Source organism: Spea bombifrons, chromosome 3 (genome assembly GCF_027358695.1).
Source record: "Spea bombifrons isolate aSpeBom1 chromosome 3, aSpeBom1.2.pri, whole genome shotgun sequence".
NCBI lineage: Eukaryota > Metazoa > Chordata > Amphibia > Anura > Pelobatidae > Spea > Spea bombifrons.
The window spans coordinates 90562994-90590503 of record NC_071089.1 but is presented as its reverse complement, the minus strand read 5'-3'; the positions used below and the strand labels follow the sequence as shown (position 1 = coordinate 90590503).

The 27510-nt window shown below is 37.8% G+C and overlaps 1 protein-coding gene across 1 annotated transcript; it reads right to left on the bottom strand.

Annotated features, from left to right (window-relative positions):
• Positions 1 to 1660: 1660 nt before the first annotated feature.
• On the bottom strand, positions 1661 to 27342 carry WDR49 (WD repeat domain 49). Its single transcript, XM_053461147.1, has 18 exons — positions 27158 to 27342; positions 25702 to 26142; positions 23973 to 24149; positions 23698 to 23872; positions 22196 to 22363; positions 20656 to 20804; positions 20213 to 20446; positions 19910 to 20074; positions 14466 to 14581; positions 13157 to 13287; positions 12404 to 12502; positions 10520 to 10675; positions 7548 to 7735; positions 5434 to 5631; positions 4125 to 4315; positions 3696 to 3802; positions 3178 to 3321; positions 1661 to 1920 (listed from the first exon to the last, which is right to left on the bottom strand). The coding sequence occupies exons 1-18, from the start codon at positions 27290 to 27292 to the stop codon at positions 1769 to 1771; spliced, it is 3126 nt and encodes a 1041-aa protein (XP_053317122.1). The 5' UTR covers positions 27293 to 27342; the 3' UTR covers positions 1661 to 1768.
• Positions 27343 to 27510: the final 168 nt, after the last annotated feature.

Genomic DNA, 27510 nt, shown 5'->3' with positions numbered 1-27510 from the left:
TATCAGCTGATACAAGAGTAGACACTGTCATGTTGGCTCCCTATGAAACCATTAGTTAGACCACAAATAAATGCAGTGCTCTGGCACCGGCTCACAAAAAGACATTATGGAATTAAAAAATGGTGCAAAAAAACACAATAAAATTAATAAAAGAATGACAGAATTAAATTATGAAGCAGCTCTTATTAGTCAAATTGAATTTGTATGCGCTGAATAAGTACATATAAGTGTTTTCAAGGTTTTGACCTTGAGTATTGACCATAAAGATTTGCAACAGGAGAAAACAAGATGTCGCCTAAGTAACATTCAACAATCAGGTTATCGGTAGATTTCATAATCACCTTCTGCCATCTAGGACACCATAGGCCCTGACAGCAGACACAAGAGAACGCCCATAAAAGAGAGAAAGTGCTTCCATTTTTTCCTTTAGAAAAAGCTGTAACACATTAAGTACCCAGGAATTTATGGAGGGATCAGAAAACACATGTAGGTTGGATTGCTTTGTGAATACATATGGTGGGATGGTCCATCTAGATTGTAAGCTTCAGAGCAGGGTCTTCTTTACCTATTTGACAATTTATGTTTGTCTGTCACTTCTAGTTTTGTCATACCCTTTAAATGTATGAACTTTAAGAAGTGCTGCATACATTGTCAGTGTTATATAAATAATAATAATAATAATAATAATAATAATAATAATAATAATAAAACCTTAAAACACATTATTGCAGACGTGCTTAATTACAGTTTAGCCACTAGGTGGCGATCACACACGTGCCTTATTATTACATTACTACTGAAATGCTGTCATAATTTCCTATCTTAAACATACTTTGTAAAGGTTCATGTTTATTTGCAAGAATCCTGTACAATGAGTAACACATTATATGTTTTACTGAATTCAATTGGTTAACAGAATACTGAATGTAAGCGAATACTGGCTTTAATTTAAGCTCTAGCAGACAGGGCTTCAACGCTCCCACATGCACATATCAAATCAGGACCCCATAAAGATATCAATTACAAAAAGTCAAAGTATGGCCTGAACCTAGTAGTGTTAAAAACATATATATGCTGTAGCAGCCAAATCAACAGCAAGTACATGTATATAAAATAATCTTACCTAAAATGTTGTTCTTTTCTAGTAAGAAAGCTGTAAGAAAGCTGTACTTTCCTCTGGTTGGACTTTTAACATGGTGCAAAGGTCCAGCTCCAATCCAGCTCCAAGACTTAAATATTTGAGATCAAGTAAATTACCCATTAATAAATAATGCCAATTATTAATGTCAACACAGCCCAATAAATTGAACAATGATAATGATGTGTTGCCCCATTTGATCCCAAGAATAATTGACTTAATCAGTCCAAAAAATTAAATCTATTAAAATATAAAATTAAACAATTGACCCTTACAACCAACTGGCCCTACTGACTGGATTATTACATTTCAAACTTTGCACCGGAGTCTTAATAATCTAAAATGGACATTAATATGTATAGATCAGTTCGGTTTGTGTGCTAAATCCTACACTATCCCTTTTGAAGGTCACCCCCAGAGACAGCTATAAATAATCGTAACACTATTTATTGGTAGAACATTTGAAACACAACCAATATAATAATACTAGAAATATTAATGTAAACGAGAACATAATACAGCTTTATGAAGACATTTATTTGTAAGGAATTATTGCTCTATCAGTAAACATTAATATTTTCGCAATAAATACAGTTTTAGGGGTAAAATGTTCTCCCTAATAACAACAATTTATTTTTCCTTTGGCCGCGCTGTTCTGTTGGTTCTCTTTATCTTCGATTCATGGTGCATTTTCTCTTTCAGTTGCTTTGCTGTTTGTTCACGTTCTAAAATTTCTCTTGGGAAGAGGCTTCCTTCATCAAACACAGCTTTCAGAGCTACAGCTGTGATAGAATCAAATCTGGATTATTCATATGCTTGGAAAGTATCCAAAAAAGTCTTTATTATTACCAATGGCTGGAGCAAAAATCCCTACTGTATTTTATATTCCTTTTTGCCATATATTAGGCAAGTTGACAATTCAAGATGAAGACAAAGCAAGAAATTTTGTTTACAAAGCCAGCCGCTCGGCTCCTTAACTATATGCCATCTAGTGTGTATCACTCACAATGATGGCACATCAAGAATATACACATGTAGACATGTGTTTAATTCATCCGTTACACTTATAGCAAAATAATCATCACAAATGTCTGCTATTATCCTGCTGGCAAAATAAGAGGTATTTCACTTGGCTTCTGTTCAGTTCCACTGCTATACCACATGAGTGTTATGGCCGCCAGCTATTAAATTATGCACAACGCCCATGTGACATCAAATGTAAGATTATAGATGTTTTCAAATGTAAACAAGTATATCACAACGTTGAGAAATCCCTCTCTTAAACTAGAGGAAGTGTATGTATTCACATTTGCAGCATGTTTAAGCAGTTGTCTATTTCGGATGATTAGAATGGTTGTCACTGAGATCTGCACCCCAGACACCAGACTATTCAGTATTTCATTACATAGTCTTGGCTGAGTAACTCATACACGCTATACTGGAATATAAAGCACAATAGTAATATTCTAGCATGCTTTGAGTTTTGGCAGGAGGCCATCTGTCCCCCGATTTTGCAGCAGAGGAGTACTGCCCCCCCCCTGGACGTGCCGCCCTATCTTCAGGCCTATATGACATATGCCAGAATATATCACTGTTTTTAATATCAATCATCGCTCTGCACTTACTGCCTCTATATTGGGTGATTTCTCAGAGATATGATGTTATATTGAGTTGTATTCATTTATTATTATTACTTTTACTTTGTACATGAGTCTTAGATTTGTAGAGCGAAATTGAATGCAGCATATACTGATGAAGGGTGTTCCTGTAACGTATTCAATGTCAAGTGCACTTAAGGTCGTCATTGTGTGTTTTGGGATGATGCCCATTTGCAATAGCGAGCTGTTATTGGTTTAATGGCCAAATATTTGCATAGCCATGAAGTATGCATTGTTTATAAGTCTACTGGATCAAAACAGCAATATGGAAACACTGGGGGAAATCAAGTCACAACAATGCAGCCAGAGCTGCGGGGTATATTCTATAGAGTGAGTAAGTATACCTACTATTAACTATGTATTAATAGTACAACAACTTACTTTGTGAGTGGGTAGGAAGTATTAATGCACGGCTTTTCTCTTCTGTTTTTTCTCCAAAATATTTGTCAGGGTTTACAACAAAATCTGGTTTCTTCACTTCACCAATATCCTTAAGGGGTCCAATATTCAACAGACTGAATGTTCCTGCAAGGATAGAAGCAAAACACCCTATTTCAGTTCTTACAAGAGGTAAAGCACACCTTGGGCAACAGGCGTACATTATTATATAGTCTCAGATATTCCAAAGCCTCCAGACAGGACAGATATCAATTCCATTTAGCAGAAACACAAGGACTCAGTGGATCTGGTAGGATGCACAGTACATGTAGATTACTTGTTGCATATAAGATTTATTCATAAATTCAGACCACGTCATTTGTATTCTGTAATTCCGTGACTCACACAAAACACTAGTTTCTTAAATACTTCAAATGAGTTTTGAAACTCCTCTTCAGGAGAACATACAACTGATTATCTTTGGAGCTCTATTGATATACAATAAAACAACAAATGATTACCAATTGAGTTTTGAGTTAAATCGTCCCTGAAGTTAGAATGCAGCTTTTCTTTTGTTCCATTTTCTTTGTATTTTCTGCCTAAAATTGTATTTTCCCATGGACTAACCCTGCAAATGAAGACAGGATCGTTAATGAAATGCAAGCTTTCCTAAAAATCAGTTTATGTCATACCGAGTACAATAACACAATTTGGCCATCAAGCCAATGTACCCATTTTCAAGGATATAAGGCCTGTAGATTACAATAACTATAGATACACTTTTTATATCGCAACACAGAATCAAATCGCTATGAGTTGCATTTGGCATAAGAAGCATATTTGTAAATCCTTTCTTTCAATCCCTTAAATACTAATATTGTATCCAATAGGTCATTGAATTGTCATTAGTCTTTAAATGACAGGAATGAATGGCAACTATCATAACCTACTTAAACAGTAAGTCTTCTCCATCTTCCATGATCAGATCTGTCGGTTGTGTATCAGGATATAATGATGGATGAAGATCTGAAATGTCTGCCTGCAAGTCTTTAGTTCCTGTTACATTCTCCTCTGGATTTTCAAAAATAGTATTATCCATCACAGGTACTGGCAGATAACTCTCAATCCTCCAGTGCTCCTCCTAAGCAGACATAAGTGGGCAATAATTTAATATGACCAACACCCCTTGTCATTGTACAGACTGAAGCACACATTATACAGTATATATATATAGTGTGTGAATCAACAACAGTATGTACAAGTGGTGACCCATTAAATTAATTATAGATCTTCAACAGTCAAGTCCTGGGCTTTTCAATTAAATGGTGGAATTATCATTAATTAAAGTAAAAGGACATAATTGCACACATTGCTGAATGCAAAATGTAAACATACGAGATAAAATTTCAGCTCATACTAGGCAGACGTAGATCCAACCACTGGTTTTTAGTAACTAGAGGGACTTGAGATGATATATTATATCTAAAAGAAACGTTATAGGACATAGATAATAATCTACAAACCTGAAATTGCAATTTCTTTGTAGACATTAAGCTACTTAATGTAATGTTATTAAGCTGAATAATGAGAAAAAATGTAGCCTTTGTGTTTGTAAAACTAGGATCGTTCTACCAATTCCTCGCTGATTTTTACTTGTCCAGTATGAAAATATTGTTTGATGCTCTTTCTGTATTTATGACCTGATTTTATGCCAGTAGTTTCGGTGTGGTTTAAACCAAGTCCACTTTCAATAACAAACCCCTAAAAAGCCAACCTACACAATCCTAGTCCTCTGGGTGGGTTTGACCATATATTTAAAATATTTGTGCTCATAATATTATCTTTACAATATGAATTATTTACTATGGTATGCTGTATGTAACAACAAAAGGAACAGACTTTTGTTGGTAGATATCCATGAGATACAGGTATTTGTGGCAATGAATCATACCATTTCAGGAAAAGAGTAACCTTTTTACTCAATAATCATGCCTGGGTATTTATCTGGGATTCCCGCTCTCCCTAGGCTTTCCCTTCCTCACTTTTTGGGTGGGCTGGAGGGTAAGAGCTGGACCAACTGAGGCAAAACTAGCAAATGGTTAGGAGAGGTAAATAGGTGGAGAGAAACACCACTGTGCTGATTACGGTGAGCAAATCAGAGATCCAATGTTAGCTTGATACCCAAGGCCTTAAGGATAAAGTTTCCAGGGAATATCCAATTAATAGAGACATTGTCATTTAAAAAGGAAGAAATCTTACCTGGCCGAATATTCCAATGGCAGTACCACAGATATCACTGACACATATACTGCAGTCTGCAGAAGCAGAGATCACCAGCAGGCATGTACTGTGCGCACACGTCTCCAGATGTGTGATGCAGTCGCTGTGAGGCTGGAAAGATGCTACTAATGGAGCCGGCTCCGTGCAATTGGTTTCGCTGTAATCGATACAGTATTCCTATTAGAAAATAGACATGTAACAGTTGTTGCATAGTCATGTAACAATAGACATGACATTCCCTTCACATAAGATTAATCTGCTTCGGTTACGGTAGACAAGAACATTTTTTTAAATCTAGTCAAAGAAGAAATAATTTGACAGTTTTCTGGAACATGATCAATTTTTCTGTCCTGAAGTTCTCACGCCTCTCCTCATCTCATCTTATAAAGATTGCCTAAACCAATTAGCAACTTAACGACAAGGGAGATAACATAATGGGAAAGAATAATCATGGAACAAGTATGCAAGCCAGTGTTACTGTGGATAGTCCTGTCGGTTATTTTCCGTAGGAAACGCTCAGCTGGTCCTGCAAAGGGGACTTTGTTTTACCAATTAAATAATGCATTATACAGGTCTAACCCCTGTCCATTTTGCAGGATAAGTTCATCACTTCTGGCCCATCATGATGCATTGTTAAGTAGGTGAAATGTGCAAACTCAATGCAACTCCAATATAAAACCATGCATATTAAGGATTTTTAAAACTAACTCCATATATCAGCCTGGGGAGAGGCTAAATGTTAAATATACTTTTTTAGAATGTTTTTTTTATTAACAATGTACAGTTCCGCATTAAACCTCCAGTTAAATGGAAATGATGCAATAAAATTGTATATTAAACAACGTATGTTAGCATTCTATTACCCTGTGACGTAAAAAAAATACCGTATTTGCTTGATTATAAGACGAGGTTTTTTCCAGAGCAAATGCTCTGAAAAATACCCCTCGTCTTATAATCGAGGTCCTCTTCTAATCAGACCTCATTCTGCTTCGGCCGTGCTGCTTACCGGGCTTTGATCGCGAGCGGCGTCTCTACTATTAGCAGCAGGAAACAGGAAGCTAGCACAGTCCTCACATAACTCTACCTCCCCCCTCCTTCCTCTGGGGGCGGGGCCAGAGAAGTTGCTCGCACAGCCGGGCCCCTGCAGAAGTCTGCGAGTGGGAGATCAGCAGTTCAGGTAAGGGGGTGGGTGGTTTGAGCGTGTGTGTGTGTGTGTGTGTGATTAATGGAATGAATGAGTATTTAAATGTTTGTGAATGAGTGTGTGTGTCATAGCATGGATGTGTAAGGGGGGTGGGGGTGGTAGCATAGCATAGGGTGGCTGTAATCACACTTCTAACATCCCCAGGTTCCAGCATGTACTGGCTGCCTTGGCTTGATAGGAGTGTGATTGCTGTTAGCAGTATATATATATATATATATATATATATATATATATATATATATATCTCCAGAAATGCATTTTAACCCCCTATATGCCACTCAGCCCCATGATATGCCTTTTAACCCCCTATATGCCAGAGTGGCATATAGGGGTATAAGGCATATCATGGGGCAGAGGGGCATATAGGGGGTTAAAAGGCATATCATGGGGCACAGTGGCATAAAGGAGGGTATAAAACATTTCTGATATGCCTTTTAACCCCCTATATGCCCCTCTGCCCCATGAAATGACTTTTAACCCCCTATATGCCAGAGTGGCATATAGAGGTATAAGGCATATCATGAGGCAGAGGGGCATATAGAGGGTTAAAAGGCACATCATGGGGCAGAGTGGCAAATAGGAGGTATAAGGCATTTCTGGGGGCAGAGTGGCAAGCCTGGGGGCAGATGTGTATAACTGGGGGGGGGCAAGGTTGGCAAGTAAAAGGAAATAAAAAATATATTTTTCTCAATCATAGCTTTTATTAAATATGAAAATTAGTTTACATGAATTAATATTTACTAGTAAAACTTTTTTCCTATAGGGTAGTCTTATATTCAGGCTTTTTGTTTTTTTCCTAAATTAATATTTAGATTTTGGGGGGGTCGTCTTATAATCAGGGTCGTCTTATAATCGAGCAAATATGGTAATTTTAGTTTTGTTCAGTTACCTGTATATCCCATACTTTAACCCAGCCATCGTGATCCCCAGTAATAGTGTACCGATTCGTTTTATCAATAGTCATAATGATGAAGCTGGCTCCTTCATGAGCTACAAATTCCGCCATTAACTGGTTTCTAAATATGTTCCAGAATCGAACGCATCCCAGTCCTCCACAAGACACCAAGTTTGCTCCACCTATAAGATACACAGACCATAGTGTCAAACGCCCATTGTACAGCGCTACGGAATTTGATGGCGCTATATAAAACAATAAATAATAATAATAAACGCAATTAGTTGGCATGGTATGATAATACATTTCTTGTCTTTTCTTCCTGTAGTTTATGTGATACATCATAGTGGTATAATTTCAAGCTCATACACAAGTGCAGGGTCATTGAAAAGGGATACAAACATCTAAATCTGTAGTAGCCTCAGCCCATCTTTCAGCTGGCCAAAAACACACAACCACTTTTAGCCCCGCTTTATTGCTAAAGACCAAGTATGCTTGCTAACCAATGGACAGTTCTGTAATTAAAATGGTATTATGAAAGAAAGCCTGTTCACTATTGAAAATCTATAAAGAGAAAAATCTGACATATTTCAATGCAATTAATACAGCACACTTCAAAGTGAACTAAGCAAAAAAAAATATTTGATTTCTCAGTTTTGAAGCTAGCTTCTTTATCTTGAGCTTTAAATATGGCTAAATTTGTAGACTCCAAACGAATTTTCATCCAACTGATATCACATTCTGTTAATGAACTGGCCTACACACTAATGTTTGAAAACTGCAGTGGTTGTAGAACCTTAAGATCGTAGAATGGATTTAGAATTGTCTGGAAGGTGACAACAGTTTTATCTTTATGTGCTTTCAGAAAGACTAGGTCACTTATAACATACTTTAGGGCTTAATGCGGGGCTAGCACTTTCTAATATACAATGGATAAACAATGTTCCTGAGAATGATTTCCAACAGAGCCAATGTCCCTGGGTATGTTTAACAAATGAGGACATTAGAGAATTGATTTAGAATGTGGAATTGTTTCAAAAGGGCCCTTCCTAAACTATTTTGAAATGGCAGGGAAGACAGGAACGTATTAGGGTCACGTTAAATCACGTGACACTGCGGTGAAACTGAAGCTGCTTGCACTGTGCAAGCAGCGAGAAAGGAAGCTGCTGGAGAGGTAAGCAGGGGTGGGAGGTAGGTGGGGTGTGTGTGTATATGTAATTGTGTGTGTATGGATATGAGCATGGATGTGTAATTGTGTGTGTGCGTGAGCATGGATGTGTAATTGTGTGTGTGTGAGCATGGATGTATAGGTGTTTGTGTGTAAGCATGTATGTGTAAGTGGGGTGAGATGGAGCTTGTGTTAGAATTTTCGCACTAGGACCCTTTGGTTTCTAGTTACGCCATGCACCCAGCACTAAAAACCATCTATTCATTTAAGGATACAGTTCAAGTTATAAAGATTCATATTTTCTAATACCCATCATACTGAGGATTTTAAGGATTGTTCCTTTATTTCCTGTGCTTTCTCCATGTAAAATTACCGTATTTGCTCGATTATAAGACGAGGTTTTTTACAAATGCTCTGAAAAATACCCCTCCTCTTATAATCGGGGTCGTCTTATAATGAGACCTCAAAGAGGTCTGACTATGCGACGGCTACGATTCAGATCCCCCGCACACGCTGCCCCGGCTGCATGACAGGGGAGTCAGAAGCACCGGTAGGTTGGGGGGGGTTAAATGGGGGGCATAAGGCATTTCTAGAGGCAGAGTGCTCTATGAAATGCCTTTTAACCCCCTTAATGCCCCTCTGCCTCCAGAAATGCCTTTTTAACTCTCAATACGCCACTCTGCCTCCTGAAATGCCTTAAACCTCCCTATATGCCACTCTGCCCCATAATATGCCTTTTAACCCCCTTAATGCCAGAGTGGCATATAGTGGGTATAAGGCATTTCTGGGGCAGATGTGCATAACTAGGGGGGCAGGTTGGAAAATAGAAGGAAATAAAACCAAAATATTTTTCTCAATCATAGCTTTTATTAAAAAAAAAATAGTTTACATGAATTAACATTTACTGGCAAAACTTTTTTTCCTTTAGGGTCGTCTTATATTCAGGCTTTTTTTTCCCCCTAAATTAATATTCAGATTTGGGGGGGTCATCTTATAATCAGGGTCGTCTTATAATCGAGCAAATACGGTACATTGGAATCTTGCTACTGACCCAGGTTTTTGTAACTTTGTGTAGTTTACAATGCAGTTGGGTCAAGATATGAGTTTGAGGAATGTGACATAGTAACGAGAGAATGGTTCCTGCCCATTGCACAATAGAAAACAACTGAGGCTTTTTTAAAGAATATTATTTGCAAAAACAAAAAGAAAACATGATTATTATGTTGTACATAGTTACAATAATTAGGATCAGTTATTATCTCAGTTTAAAAACATCCATGCAAGCTAGTCAGTAGACAATATCTCCAGGGCCGGCCCTATAATGGGGCAGACTGGGGCAATTGCCCCAAGCGCTTTTTTTTTTTTTTTTTTTGAAGCGGAGGAGAGAGAGAGAGGGGCACCGAGTGGTTTTCGCTTACCCGATCGGCGCCCCTCTCTCTCCTCTGCGGCGAGTCTCCCTGTTCTGTCCCGGTGCCGGCTTGTAATGCAGAGCGCCGGAAGTGACGTCAATTTCCGGCGCTCAGCATTACAAGCCGGCACCGTGGCAGAGCAGGGAGACTCGCCGCAGGACTGTTTAAAGGTAAGTACCGGGGGGGAGGGATCGTGGATTATGGCGTCGGCGAAGTTTAAAATGCCCCTTCCCCCCCCCCGGCGTCGGGGGCGTTTTAAACTTCGCCGCCCCCCCCGGCGTCGGCGGGGGGGGGCGGCGTTTTAAACTTCGCCCCAGGCGGCGTTAAGTCTTCGGCCGGCCCTGAATATCTCTACAGCAAGAATAATGTAATAAGCTGAACATCTTCACCTGTTGCCGAAATATTTTTTCTTGCCTCAAGAAAGAACAATCTAGTTACTGTGTTATTGCTGTCAGAGTCTGTGTCGTTGAAGTTACTCATGGAGCGTGTGTGTCTTCCCGAAGACAAGGAGAGGAGTCTTTTTCCAGCACTTTGTATCTGAGAATCTATGTAAAAGACATGGTAGATTTTTTGGGTGAATGCACTCCACATTGGATTTTTTAAATTGTTAAATAATATATAGCAATTAGTAAAATGTGACACCACCTTCTTTAGATATCAAAATTCACTGTTACTTGACATTTAAAGGGGTCACTCTAAAAAGACCAAAAACGCTACACAAGAAAAAACTATGGCTTTTGGATTTTGTAAACATTATAAAGTGTTTTGCAATTGCCGTACTGGCTCGATTATAGGCCGCACCCGAATATAGGCCGCACTCTAAAAGTTAGGTGCTTTTCTAAATAAACATTTTTCTTAGTAAAAAAAAAAACGTAGAATACATATGCTGCCACTCTGCCCCCCGAGATATGCTGCCACTCTGCCCTCCACCCGATATATAATGCCACTCTGTCCTCCCCCCGATATATACTGCCACTCTGCCCTCCCTGAGACATGCTGCCACTCTGTGTCGTCCCCCGGAGATATGTTGCCACTCTGCCCCCGAGATGTGCCCCCCTCCGACTTACCAAAGCAGACTCTCGTGTGTCTTGCGGGGCTGGCAGGGGACATCTACGCAATACGCGTAGACAACTTCTACCCCGTGGGAATTCCCGGCAAGGGAGATCGTTAAAGCAGGTCGGTTACGTGCATCGCCGCAGCCGGTGAACGTCTGCACGATGCGCTTAGACAACCTCCCGTGCCGGCACTCCCTCTGTGGAAAGTGTTGGCAGGGGAGGCTGTCAGAGCGCATCGGAGAGTAGGATACGGGTCCCCTGCACCGCTGCGGGGGATCTGTATCCTAACCCTGCTGCCTGCCCGGAACTGCATGTCCTGGGCGTTGGGCAATACGAAAGGCTTATATTCGGGCAAATACGGTACTTAGCAAGACTAGTTGAAAAGTTAATATCTTAACATGGCACTAAAGTAATAAAACAGTGCTTAAATGTCTATGTTAAACTATCCTTAGTAAACATAAAGATCCCATTCATTTTCATTAGTGTCTCTGAGGTTCTTAATTAAACAAACCTATTTAGAGAGAATGTAGGAAGGTGTCATCATAATTAATACTTAAGTAATACTATACTAATCAAAAGTTGAGTGTGCTCAATCAAGCTCTGTAATAGGAACCTAATTAAATAAGAAGCGTGTTCTGTCTTTGACAATAAACTGTCATAAATGAATTGTTTATTAAGTCTATCAGTCATGTTGGAGCCCAGGATCCATATATTGCTTATACTGCTGTTAATAATTGACTTAATTATTACCACGCATGCAAACATGCCACAATATGGTTGTCATTGTTTTATTTGTAATTTAATGGATGCCCTGTGTTATTATGTGTCACATAATATACTTGATACACCTGCCTGCTGTCCAGATTGGGTACAGAACTATGGAGAACATAATTGCTTTAGGAAATTACATTTTAACGCCTTAGAAGGATTCAAACATTGGGAGACAACCTCGACAACTTAAAGTTAAGTATTTTGTGTTACGCCAGTGGAACTCAGTAACTACTGGGGATAAAAAGAGTGCAGAAACTTTCTCTATTTTGCGCGATAAGGGATATTATCCCAAAAGTCGAAGAAAGAGGTTGTCGCATTCCAGTCAAGGACACAGTCCATTATTAAATATTATGAAAACTGGCTTGCAAGCAGCCCTTTGGCTCTACCACACCATATCCCATGAATGCCCTCAGGGAACCTGAGAGGGCGCCCAACGTTTGTTCTCACCTGACTTTGATCTCGGTGCTCTACCAGGGTCTGGGTGAAGTTTCCGAGAAGCATTTTCTGTATTGTTATTCCAAACCACTATTTCCCCATCATAACTTCCTGGATTTAAAGAGAAAATCGTTAATGCAAACTGAGGCAATAAAAGATCATATACAACAAGTTCTATGTACATCAAAGCAATGAGAAACTCAAATTCGCTCCCACTTCTCGTGTCTCCAGATTCACCAATACAGATGTCTTCTACACAGATGAATATCCTTATTGTGTCTCCTTTAATGTACAAAAGTGGAGACAGTAGTGCTTAATTTTTGTTTCATTTCAACAGACAAATATGCTATTTATTTTTCCAGTGGGATCTAGGTGTGAAGTGTTCTCCACTGAGGAATGGGATAAATGATTCAAAGGAACTCTGTCATTTCAAACATGGCAGAGTCCCATATGAACAAGCCAATAGATTATCTCGTACACTGTGCTAGAAAAATGGTTAGATAATATACAGATGCATAGGCTATCCTCAATCTAAGGCAAGATCACGGACTGATTAAGTCCCGAGTCTTACATCAGGAAAAATGGATAGAATTGCTCTAATCTGCCGCCAAATCCTATATTTCTCTAAGTATAGTTTTTTTTTGTTCTTCTAAAATTATGTATTTGCTAGTTCATTTGGCTATTATTATTATTAGCTCTTTAATTAATTTTAAAGTTAAAATATTTTACACAGTACCACTTAGGATACAATTTACGTATTCTAACCTGTCACAAGACTTTGTGGGGGTAAAAAAGCTGCACATAAGATGTCTTCTTGATGTTGCATCCCTCCTTTCCACTCTGAAGGCTGGACAAGGTATTGGTTTAAGGTGTTCATTCGGAACACTGTAATAATCCTAGAATACAGAACAAAAAGAAATAAGGGCAGTTGAAAACGCAACATCACCAGCAGGTCCTAACTGCAATATTTTGTCCACTTTTATAATTTAGGTCTCATGATGAGCATGAGATGCGTCAGTAAATCCATAGACAGATGAAAGAGTCTCATATCTATCATTTGATTTCAGAACAATGGTTTACTAATGACATTGCCACTAAATCGAGTTTAATTTGTCCTCTGTACCTTAAAAAGAGAAAAACGTATCTTCTACCAGTCCCTTTAGAGGTTGTCACCAGCTTCTGCCATCATGACTAAAAATAAGGCTTCTTTCAACTCTGAACCATTTTTTTATTTCCTGTTACTGACAACTATAGGCAGCGGTACTTTTAGGCTTTCTGTTTGTAAAATATCTGCTACTGTCACTAAAAAATGCTCTAGCATAGGATAAGGAGAAACATGTGCCTTGGTTTATTAATATAAAATATTAATAACATGACAGCAATTACCACCCTCTAAGCTGTTCCCATTGTGTGACATCAATGCAGCTTAATTTTTTAACTTCTGCGTGAATATTGATTCACTTAAAAGTGAGTTTAGCTTGCTAGAAAGGCTAAGTTGGCCTTTTATACTGCATAGTTAAATCTAAATAAATCTCTCTGTAAGCTATGTGTTAAGCAGGAGAATGAAACTCGGGTGGGCCCTTCATAATGCAAATCAGGAAGCTGAAGTGTTTCTACTTACCTACAACTCAAAGTTTAGTTGATAAATGCTGTGTTTACACACAAGTACTTTGCTGTCTTCAACCCCTTTGTGATAGAGGACATTCTATACTGTCTTCAAAACAATGGTCCTTCATGATAAAGGGCAGCACACAATGCCCTCCATCCCAAAGCTCACCATTCCCATGGGTGATCGGGCTGTTGATGACAGCCTAGTCTTCCCTCCCTCATCAGAACCCACCCTCACCGGCACTAACCTGAAAAGGATGATGTATCAATTCTCAGTGCGAGCTTACTTACACGTATACTGTGTAAATACCTTAACAGATGTTCGGGCTTTAATTTTCTAAGGTGTCACAGCTCTACATCCCAACCTTCTTTAAAAACCCACCGGTTCTAAATATTATATCATTTTAAATATTCATTATACAGTTTTGTATTTTTACAATTTTGCACATAAAAAATGTATACATACCTTTCCCATCCCACAACTAATATGGTTCTCTTTAGCACTAGAATTTGGGAGATTTCAACCGCCTGGTCTCTTCCAGCATTTAGTTTGTGGTGGCAATGGCCGTTGAGATCCCAAACCTTTAAAAATATATATTTACAAATTTAAAAAATATATTATTTAAATATATATATTCCACATTTTGGAGCACATGTAATGCATCTGTGTTACTGAATTGACAAATGTAACAGAAATCCAGAATAAATTTATATCAGAGTATGAAGTCTTTGTAATCTCTCATAGGTTTTGCACCTTGTTTCTCAAAGCCTTAGGGGAAAGAGGAGAAGGTAGAGGACTATTAGGTATACAGTTTCCTTCACATGACGCTGAACTCACCGAATACTTTAATGTCTGACTTTTATGCCAAATATCTCTCAATCAAAGTACACTCACTGAAAATGTAAAGATGTTTTCGGTGAGTGTACTTTTTGGCATAAAAGTCAGACATTAAAGTAATCGGTGAGCGTCATGTGAAAGAAACTGTATACCTTATTACCTGCTTGTCCTGATGAACTAATATAGTTAAAAGGAATATTAAAATCCAGAGAATAAAGAAAACGTGAGATTATTTCCCTGTCTCATTAGTGCCTTATAAAGAACAACGAAACTGAAGATGAGGCACTGTTAGCACACATCATAACGTTGACTTACCGTATTTGCCCGATTATAAGACGACCCCCCAAAATCTAAATATTAATTTAGGAAAAAAACAAAAAGCCTGAATATAAGACTACCCTATAGGAAAAAAAGTTTTGCTAGTAAATATTAATTCATGTAAACAATTTTTTCATATTTAATAAAAGCTATGATTGAGAAAAATATATATTTCTTTATTTCCTTTTATTTGCCAACCTGCCCCCCCCAGTTATGCACATCTGCCCCCAAGGTTGCCACTCTGCCCCCAGAAATGCCTTAATCCCCCTTTATTTGCCACTCTGCCCCATGATGTGTCTTTTAACCCTCTATATGCCACTCTGCCTCCAGAAATGACTTATGCCCTCCTATATGCCACTCTGCCCCATGATATGCCTTTTAACCCCCTATATGCCAGAGTGGCATATAGGGGGTTAAAAGGCATTTCTGGAGAGATATATATATCTTTTGATTGCTTACAGCAATCAAACTCCTATCAAGCCAAGGCAGCCAGTACATGCTGGAACCTGGGGATGATAGGAGTTTGAGTACAGCCTCCGTATGCCATGCTACCCCCCCCTTACACATCCATGCTATCACACACACACTCATTCACAAACATTTAAATACTCATTCATTCCATTAATCACACATACACATGCTCAAACCCCCCACCCCCTTACCTGAACTGCAGATCTCCCACTCGCAGACTTCTGCAGGGGCCCGGCTGTGCGAGCAACTTCTCTGGCCCCGCCCCCAGAGGGGGAGGCAGAATTATGTCTGCTAGCTTCCTGCTGCTAATAGAAGAGACGCTGCTCGGGACCAAAGCACCGGTAAGCAGCCTGGCCCCAGCAGACATTTTTTTGAGGTCTAATTAGAAGATGACCTCGATTATAAGACGAGGGGTATTTTTCAGAGCATTTGCTCTGAAAAAAACCTCGTCTTATAATCGAGCAAATACGGTAATTTTTCCTAAACTGACTAATTTTCTGGTCACTTCTCCTCATGCACTATAAACAGGAAATGCAATAATGTCTATATAAGAAAACATAGAAAAACTGCCTCAGTGGTAGATCATCATTGACCGGATGAGGTTTACAAAGTAATGGATGGATCAGTTTTATTTTACAAACATGCCGGGTAACTTTGTACAATTTGGTGAAGCACGCTGCCAGCTGGCTAACAGTTTAAATGCTCCAGGATTAGAACCATAGTGAATTGAGTTGAGGATGAAAATAGTATTTGGAAAGCTACTCTCCATATTACCTGTCCTTCCCTGTAGCTACAGAATTGCCAATAAGTACAGTAATGTCTATATAGCAACTGGATTATACAGAAGGGCAGGAGAATAAAAGTAAAAAAATAATAGTAATTATAAGAATATGACATTAAATCAGTACATATGTATTGTACATATTATATTGCTTTATTAAAGAGATACTTATTAGGCAGGAGCCATATTATTTTTAATCTATTCAATCATTGAATCACAGATTCAAAGTACCATACATTCTCCAAAAAGGTTACAGTGACTTTATCACCAAACAGCACTGAAAAACAGACGCCGGGAAAAGACGTTAAAGACTGTGTAGCATTTTGTTGTAACACAGAAGTACAAATCTGCTGTGTTTTGGGAATATGATCTGATTACATGCTCCAAAGCCACCAGAACACTACCAGCCTAGAGTCCTGTAGGGATTCATTTATAAAAAGCAAATATCTCCAAAACAACGCATTCAGAGGAAAATGTACTTTTCTGTCATATACATTGGTTCCATAATCCAAACACACATATGGACTATTTATTATCATGACAACATTAATATAAACCAAAATATTATTTAAACATAACATATCAACATTATAGAAAACTCGATAAATAATCCACAGCACTAAAGTCCATACACAACACCAAAATATAGAAAATTGAATACAAACCTCAAATGGCTAAAGAAAATAAACAATTAAGGTAGTCTAGTCCCTGGGCTGCAGTGATATCACACTGAAAGTGTGCTAAAGTTACTCAATGCCACAATATATTTATTTGATACATATATAATAAATAAATGGGCCTGTGCCCATACAAATATCTTAATAGCATAGAGATATTGTATTTATTTTTTGTATATACATTTTTTATGTTTTTTCTCTTGATTTATTTATTATATATTTATTAAATAAAGTGTATTTTTTATATACACATTTTGTGGTATTGAGGAATTTTAGAACTGTTTTTTTTCTTTTGGTTGGTTGGAAGTTTGTTATTTTCGGATATATTGTCATATAATGGTCCCCAAACTGCTCCCAGATAAGCCTACTGTCTCCTGGCAGAGAATAGTAAGCCCGGTTAAGGTATTTTCTCAAAATAATTCCATTAGTCTCTTGTAATAAGTAATGTCCCATGAATTATATTGTTTCCATCAGCAGTAAAATATTGGCTTGTTCTTGATAAATACTGAAAACTACTCAACAGTCAAAAAGACTGTAATATACTTTGTAGAACAGCCTTGATATGCAACGCCTTCCCAAGTCTATCCACATCTCTTTCATGAAAGAAGGTAACTGTTCAATATTTGACCAGTGGCTTTTAGATCTTGTGATAGGACTGCTGCTAGATATGCTATTCAGTATGTTTGCAAAATTATTTGATTGTGGTGAGAACCCCTCATCATACTTCCCAATATATCACTATTGTTATATTTGTGGCATGCTTCCCCTTTTCTGTTTAAATAGAGGTGATGTATTGAAAAATCGGAAAAGCTGCCTATGTTATCTTCTACCAAGCAAACCTCTTAAAAGCAATGGTGAGTATAAAACTAGCTGGAAATAAGTAGTGTGACATGATGTCACTCATGACAGATACTCAAATGCAGAAACAAGTTTTTTCCACGAGAACGCCTTTTTGGAAAAAATCACATAACATGCATGCACCAAAGTGTTCTGCTAGAGCGTAATATTTTGTTAAAAACATCAATTCCTTTTAGTTATTTTATTTTGTTTCTCATTAATTGTTCAGCTTCAATTCCACTTGCATCCTACCATAAGCAAATCAATAATGTGGCCTTAATGTTTTCCCAATGTATCATAGTATTAATGTTGTTATTAGAAGCCATGCAGAAAGGGCATTACGCTGGCTGGGTTAACATTTATCATGCATAAACGTATTGGCTTTAATGATTATTTCATAAATTGCATCCACACAAGTTGTTTGAAAAAAACAACCTCTTTCACATATCAGGACATAATAACAATCATCTGTTCCTTAGCAGGTTGAAAAAATAGGTAAATACAACCTCAGATGAACAACACATGACATATTACACCCTGCCAAGATTTATTCAAAGAAAATAAAGCCAAAATGGAGAAGGCATGTGTGAAAATCTAAGCACACCTTATGATTCAATAGCTTGTAGAACCACCTTTAGCAGCAATAACTTGAAGTAATCATTTTCTGTATGACTTTAACAGTCTCTCACATCGTTGTGGAGGAATTTTGTCCCACTCTTGAGGGGAATTTGCTGGGATGTCCACTCCTGGGAAGATTGGCAGCTGTCTTGAATGTTTTCCACTTTTGAATAATCTTTTTCACTGTAGCATGATGGACTTTATACTATTTGGAAATGGTCTTAAAACCCTTCCCAGATTGATGGGCAGCAACAGTTGCTTATCTGATGATTGCTGATGTCTTTCCTCTTTGGCATTGTGTTTGCTGAATGTTCCAGACCAGCAAACTGCTAAAACTTTGGCTTTTATAGAGATGGTCACACTTACTGATAATCAATTAATCAAGTGCATTTAATTAGCAGCACCTGTCTGCTACTTAGCATCTTAATTCCTATGGAAGCAGTAAGGATGTACTTAGTTTTTCACACATGGCTTCTCCATTTTGGCTTTTTTTCTTGAATAAATCATGACAGGGTTTAATATGTCATGTGTTGTTCATCTGAGGTTGTATTACCTAATCTTTAGACCTGCTTAGTAACAGATGATTATTAATATGACAAATTATTCTGCAAAGCAGTACACTATCACTTTAAACACAAAAGTTGCATGGTGGACTGGCACTATGCATTACATTTTAATTCATGTTATGTTTTGCTTACGAGTTTTGGCAAGGTCAACAAGTTTAGTGCCATGCACATAACCGGGAACTCTCTCATTTTCCCTGACTGCTCTCGACTCCAAACGCCTTGGTCAAACTTCTGGACAATTGTCTCTTTATCTAGATATGGGAGGGACACTTAACTAGCGCTACTACCTGCCCTTTTCTATAACTTTTTAATGTCTGTTCCTGCCCATTCTTAGCCCTGAAACTTACTCATCTAGTAACCACTGCTTTGATCTGGGTCTACCTCATTCTGGTACCATATAGGTCTATGAGCTGCTGAACCACCATTGTTCTCATGTATGGTATAGATGTTTAATAGCATGCTATAGGGGTCACATGGGGTCAATTGTGACAGCTTCCCTGCATCCCTTATAAACGTAGCTTTTGTTGTCTTATCATTATGTTACCCCGTGTCTCAGTGCTAAAACAGTTTGAGAACTCCAGGATATATCACAAATGAGATTTAAACATTGATTTTGTCCTCCTTCAACTTGAATTGCACACATATACTAATTGGGGAAGGCATTAATAAGAAAATCAGATAATAATTTCATTGCCTCTAGTAACCAAATATATGTTCATGTGTGGGGTCTATAGCCACCTGGTTCTGTTACTTATAGTTTTAGCCTCATAGTTTTGTTGGTGTTGCACATCGTGTTTTGCTTACTTTGACTGTTCCATCTGTGCTTCCTGTTAACAGCCTGGTTTCACTTGCATTCAGTGCCATTGTGCTAATCTCCGCATTGCCATGACAGCCTGAGAACTGTTTGATTTTCTGCCCAGTGTCTATCATCCAGAAAGTAACTGTTGATCCTGTATCAGAGCTGATTACCTGAAAAATTCATGGAAACTCACAGATTTACTTTCCATAATAACAATTACTTTAATATCTATTTCAGTGCCACTGCCTCCTGCTATTGTGGAACGAATGTATCCATGCAAGGAATCTATGAGTCAGATAAATACTCACCTGCTTAAAGGTCGAGTTGTAAAGCACGCAGGTTATTGGCTTTTTGTGGCTTGTAACTTTTTTACTAGATTCTTTTTTCATTTCCATAACTGCCAGTTGATTGTTGAATGACACAAAGAGATGCCCATGTGGTTCATAGAAGTAGAGGGTGAATTGGAAGTCCAGTGTTTTAGGGAAAATCCCGGCTATTCGTTGGATGCAAACTTGATGATGAACATCCCAAATTCTCAACACCTGGAGGTAAAACAAAGAAACATTAAGAGATAATAAAAGCTTTGTTTTCTTGAATCTTAGTTTCTGTATCTCTTTGCAACTCTCAGAAATCAAACGGTTAATAACACCAATAAACAAAGTCACTGTGCTTGCCTACCTGCTAACTTTTTAGGCGAAATGTTAACCTTATTAATACACAAAAATCTATCACACAAGAAAATATGAAATACCTTATCTTTTGAAAAACTGCAGAGCTGTTTCCGACTGTCAAAGAACTTGACACTGATCACGCTGGCCATGTTACCTTGTAGAACACCGGTGGGTTTAGATACAACATATGGATTCCAGAGACAAACCTTATGGTCTATTCCAGCAGTCGCTGCCAAAAATGAAAAATGAAACATAATAACCTATAAGTGTCTCATAATGTATTCATAGTAGTAATAAATCAAATAAATTTGCACTTAAGATTTCTATCCCATTAAACACAGGACAACATTTTCATTATCCGTCCTGCAATTAAATGGTATTCATTTTCATTATTACTAACCTTAAATAAAAATGATTCCTCAAATAAGACACATTTTTGTGGGTGTTGTAATTACAGTATATTAGTCGTTATTGATGTCTGATATCTTCTTTTTTCATGTATTTCATGATCAATACCAAAAATACATTAAAACCATCAATTTACATTATTTATTCTAACCTATGCAACATCTCGTCCATTTCTTCTCTATGGATTTTATTTTATGAGCAATACATTAATAATTGCATAACCTTGTAGCCTCTCTCTATCACACACTGAATGCACCCATAAAAAAGAGCATTTGAAGTCATTTGGTCGATTTCTTTTGTCCATTTTTTATTATTACTGTAAGACCACAAATCTCCCTTGATCTTTGGCCTTGTATTTTTCCCTGATTGTCATCATACCCAGTGACTGGGCCTAGAGCGGCAAGTCCAGGGGGTCAGTAGTCCCCATGCTGCTAAACTGGGGGGCAGTTTGTGATCTTTGATCTCCCAAACCGGTCCATGGAGGGCAGAGCTTTTTAATGCAGTGCACATGCTGATTTAGGAGGGTGGCTGGGGGAGGTTGGGCCTAAGGCAGGGGGATAGGTAAATACGTCATTGTTCATACCACACATATCATGTGTTTACGTTCATATTCCCTCACTATATTAACTCATATCGGCAGTGCTGCATACATTATGCACACCAACACATGCTAATGTACATCAGTAGCCAATAGATATCTCTCTAGGTATTCTATCTCCATGACTCTAGTTCAACTTATTGATCACATGAGGAGAAGAGAAAAAAGTGCAGCAGAAGGTCCTTCAGTGCTCCATGTGCTCTTAACAACAGAAACCTCCATAATGAGCCAGGTGTCCATGGCGGTTGAGCATGCCAAAGTTAAGAGCGCTTTGGGTGGTCAAGAACCTTCAGGCTGTCTCAACCTTAAGGCCAGATAATCAAGTGTTCCCTTTCTTACAGGTATTACACTTGATCTTAGCCAAAAAGCAAAAAGCACCTTACATTTGCTGTCCTTCTATAGGTTTTGTTCTTTGGTATTTGAGATTTACCAAAGAGCCCTCAATACATTTGAGTTGTCTGCATGTCAGTTAATGAGACATTTGAGGACTGGTACCATAACCTAAATATTAGCTGTTCTATGGAAAATAAATGACACATTTTGCAAAACTATAATAGGGTAAGCAATACCTCTAGCTTGTGATAATATAAAGTATTATACCAACTCATACACACCAATAATGTTTAATCCGGAATGATAGTCAAAGCCATTTATTCCATTGGCGATGTTCAGAGACGTTGTCTTCAAGAGAGTCTTCCCTTTTTCTCGCCAGGCCAGTATCACAGTATTATTATCACTTGTAGAACACGACAGAAAAGCTTCTAAATGAGAGTTGTAACTCACTGAGAAAGAGCAAAGGAATGTCCTCATTAGTTTAGTATATGACACCATTGGAAGCTACATCCAGCAGAGCTTTGAAGAAATCAAAATGTCATAACCAAAAATTATCTTTATTACCATGGCAGATTGAAGATGTCACAAAATTAATACAGTTATGTTAAGGACAATTATGGGGACGTCATTTTTTTTTTAATAAAACCTTTTTTTACTCAACCAAAACATTCTATATAAAAAAATGCAGAATCTGGAGTCTCGTTCTGTGGCTTTATTACACCCTAATACACAGAACATGTTTTTCAAAATGTTCTGGAAATAGGTATATCAATCAAAGGGGTTTTAGGTCAAACAAGACAGGAGATTGCAGCTACCGCTCTATATGCAATTAGATTACAATTTTTCTGCAGTGATAAAAGTGAAATATTGGCAGGTTCTGAAAAGAATAATGTTACTGCAACAATTGAAGCAAAACCAAAGCATATACTTAACATATATCCATTAACCTTACTGCTGGCAAATGTGATGGGAGATTGTTTCATAGAAAGAAATGAAATAGTGTACCATTTACAGCTGTTCCTTTTTATTTCTGTTCAAACCTAGATTCCTGCTTTGATTTTGATCACTGAGAAGTAATACCAAATAAACCAGGCCAGAATGAATGGGTTGATAAAGTAGAGCATTTATATGGACACCTATGTTTTTTTTTTTGTTTTTAATGAATACATCAAGGTGCTTCCTTTCGGGCTTGCACAATTGGAGGAAACAGGCTGGAGTGGGCTGCACATTGTGATCTAGGATGGCCTTAGGGATCTGAGACAGTTGGGGGTTATGTCTCAAGCTCTCTAAAACTATATTACCAGTTGTTGGGTTGGTGTAAGGTTTTATAACAAAGTTATATAAACCATACATTCAACAGGGCCATATTTTCCATCAGGCAAAGTGCCAATGTTTTAGGTTACTAAGAGAGACAAATGGGTGAGGATGATGATGATCATCGCTTCATAGTCCATCCTACTTCACGTATTGTTCCTCTCTGCTCATCCCGACCAGTTTCTGTTTATGGTCTGCCCACAAGGCATTATTATGGAGTCATAATAAAATTGCACAAGAACACGTAGGAAGATGGAAATACAAATTCCTTATTGGTTGTGAAAATTAATAGTTTTTGTGGGTCATAATACAACATATGTGAATATATAAATATATAAATATAAATATATAATTTATATATAAATATAAATATTTATAAATATACAAATTATTCTAAATCCCTATCTTATTCTCATTTCTAACCAAATCGCGGCACAATTATTATCTAGATGATCGATAAGCACTGTACCTTGTCGGACCCAATGATTATCATGGAGCTTGTGCTTTAAAATGTAGCAACACTTGTGGTAACCAGACACAAGTTCACTCCAGGTAATGTACAAGGTTGTTTGCTGGTCCTCTGTAGAATTAGCAGGTCGTTCAAATAGAGATATCATAGCTGTTGTAAAGCAGATTGCTTGAACCTGAAGAAAAAAACACGATTATAATTGCAAAATCAATATATTCGAAATAAAATAAGCGCTGAAGTTTTCAAACTATACCAGATGCCTGGAAGACCTTTACCTGCCCAGTGACGTCTCCAAATGTGAGAACAGCTTCATTACCGTCATCAGGATTATGCCAGTAGTCCATACATATCGGGGCGCCCTGTAAGCCTTGGAGTTTATATTGACAAAACATATCTTGCTTGGAGTTGAGATCATAGAAACAAATCTCCTTACTGGTAAAAGCAACAGCAATCTGTCATAGGAAAAGCACCCACAGGTGGAAAATTATTATGGATGTAGGAATATTAGAAGGCAATCAGCGTTCTATCCTTCTGGTAGCTTTTTGTGAAGCTGCCTTTAAATGTATTAGAAGTCTAAGTTTTCAGATTTTCACACTGAAAATCTGAATAGTTCAGCTCATATCGACTCATCTGTGATTAAGGACAAATGGTTTTTAACACTTAATGATGACATCATTTTCACTTTCTCCAACAGTATTTTTTCTCCTGGACTAAGCATCCTTTATTTATTATTATTATTTATTGTTTTATATAGCACCATCAAATTCCGTAGCGCTTATTTATGTCTGTCTCTATCTATCTATCTATCTGTGAAGCAGGACTTTTGAAACCATTGCCGTATATTTATATCCTATAATTTAGTATAAAATAAATGTATTTTTTTCACTTTTTCTTCTTTTTTTAATATCCCAACTCTTTTTTTCTCATTTATATATTTTTCTTTTGATTTTTCAAAGATGACAAGTTTCGCTGTCTCCTCACTCTCACTCCCTGTCTGCTAATGAACAGTGAAGACTGCAGCTCTGATTTCCAGATAACATTAAGGCTGATCAGGTAGATCAAAAGGTTCACCCCGGTAAAAAGTGCCTTTCTGCTTCTTTTTCTATTCAGGGAACGACCGAGCAGTGGTTAATACCAACAATGTGTAAAATTTTAGTATTGGTGCATGTGATTGGTTCTAGGGATGATCACATGTGCAGGATTGGCTGTTGTCGCTTCAGGCTGCCAACAGCACCAGTATCTCGCATCGGCAAACAAATCGAGGAATATATTCTTTACTTGGTGTAACGAAACTGTCTTTTAGGTGATAAGTGTATAAAAAATACTTTACTATCCTAAAGTATCACCCTTTTCCAAGCCGATCATTACTAGTATCACCTCCAACAACAAGATTTGCCTCCTTTAAATAGGCTTTTCTCCATTCCTGGCCCCCTTTAGGAGAAGGAAGTTGTGGAGATCTAGGTCAGATTGTACATTTTAGGATTCTTTATGCACGGCAGCAAATATCCGAGAAGACAAGTTTAAACCAATATTTAAAAACATGTAAACGGTTCTATTAAGAATTGACCACATTTTGTGATTACATTCCACTTTAAATCTCTGACCTCTTAGTGGTCCTTGAAAGCTAGAAGTGCTTTAGGGAATACCAGCGCAATCAGTGGATCCCGAACAAGCTGTCAGACAAAGTTACCGTAATGTGCTTACATAACACATTGTTATTCTGAGCAGCAAGCAAATGCTCCATGGCACCATGTAACGGAGGCTCCGTTTTTATTTAGATTTATGTTTTTCATTACACTCTGACATTTTTTTAATTTACTTGGCCTTTCCACCAAGAATAGAAATTATGTTCTTTGCTACCTTTTCCAAAGCCAAGACAGACTTGAGTATAAAATGCTTCACAGAAGCTGTTTGAAGGAGAGAATTATTGAAGAAAACAATGATAACTCTCCTTTTTTCGTTATCGACATACACTATATTATTTATATTTACATTCATAGTTACCTTGTTTACATTGGCCAGAAACACCAAGCTTGTAGCCCATAAATCTTTGAGCTTGACTGTATCAGTGGAGATCCGCAGGCTTCTTTGCAGTTTCAAATTTTCTCCCCAGACTCCCAGTAATCCGTCTTTGCTTAGAGTAACATAACGACAGGAACCTTTCAAATAAACGACTTTTTGGATGTTTTCCTTGTGAATTAATGGGAGACAGCGAATATCTTTCCACTCAGGGATTACTGATGATTTGACTCGTTCATCTTTCTCATAAAGCTCAAGCAACATGAAAGATGTTAATTTGTCCCAATCAATGAAACCTTCACGACTCACATCTATCTTATCAAATAATTCTCCGTATTCCTCTTTATTGCCATGGCCCAGGGCTGTATATGTTCTGTCCATGAATTCTTCTCTGTTCATGCATTCTGGCTGGTTTAACGCTGGAGACTAGAATGCATAAATGTGACACCAGGATTCGGATAATGAAAAGATGTCTCCACTTCAAAAATACATTTCTGGGGAAATTGGACCCAACCAACACATGGAACGCCATGAAACAAACAATCTATATTTTAGTGCTTTCATAAAACTGAATTACTTAGTGATGTATAAAGATTTCGATGCATTTTCCATTATTTACAAAACTTCTATATAGTGTTTCGGAGCGGTGTGCCTTGTAGACAATAACTTTACCCATAGTCACGGGATAGGCACCCAAGCCTCCAGGGACAATGCAATGGAAGTATTTGTTTGAAGACCAATTAAACAATTATCTGTGCCTCTGACAGCTCTCTGTAGCATGCTATACAGTACTTATTTAAAACATAGCAGTTGATATATTGTTGATATATTGATATATGTTTGTAGGCCCATCATTACTACATGCTGGAAGCCTTGTTTCATCAGTGATGAGTATATCGTATTGCAAAAACTAAGACACCATTCTTGTTAACTCAGCTCTTTGTCTCTTTGTGACAATCTATGGACAAAAGTAACCCCCCCCACCCGCATTTATTTGTTGGACTATTTTAAGCAAATTATTAAAATACTCTTTCATTTAATAAAACATACTGACCTCAACCACACAGGTTTATCAGCGCTAAATTTTTATAAAGAATAAAGGGGTCTTTTCACCAAAAGGAGAGTTAGCCGGAGATTTTGGTTTCAACTTCCACACTTCACTATTCATTAAAGGTCCAACATTGGCAGGTTCCTCCAACTGGGAGGGCTGAACTGACCCTGTATAATGCATAGGTTCAATGCGTGAGGGGGCTCTCATTGGTTTAACCAAACATTACACATGGCCAGCCAAGCTCTTCCTGCGGTAGAAACTTTGGGGTTTGCTCTTCATAATAAATAATTAAAGAGTTGGAATCGCCACCTGCTTCCAAACTTTCCCTTTAGTGAATAAACCCCAAAGATATTTTTGGAGAAACATGTATAAAATGTTTTATACACTCACCTTAAAAAGATTCTGGATTTCAGCAAACTCCTTTATAGTGAGTCTATTTTCAATGGTATCACCACCCGTGTGTCGGACTCCTTCACTGTCCACTTCACTGTGTGTGGAGGTAACATAAGCACCTGGATTGCTCATTGCAGCTTCCAAAGCAATCGCCAGCACAGATTAGGGCTCGAGATTTAGAAAATAGAAATCAGCAACATATGCACTCTGTACAGTGACTGCAACGAATTCTAAAATTGGGATGTAGAGATTGAGGTGCTTCCTTACTTCCCTGAATGCAGTTAGAGGTGCAACCTTTCCAAAGCTGCCTAGCACTCTAACATTTCTCCCCTCTCTCTCTCTCTCTCTCT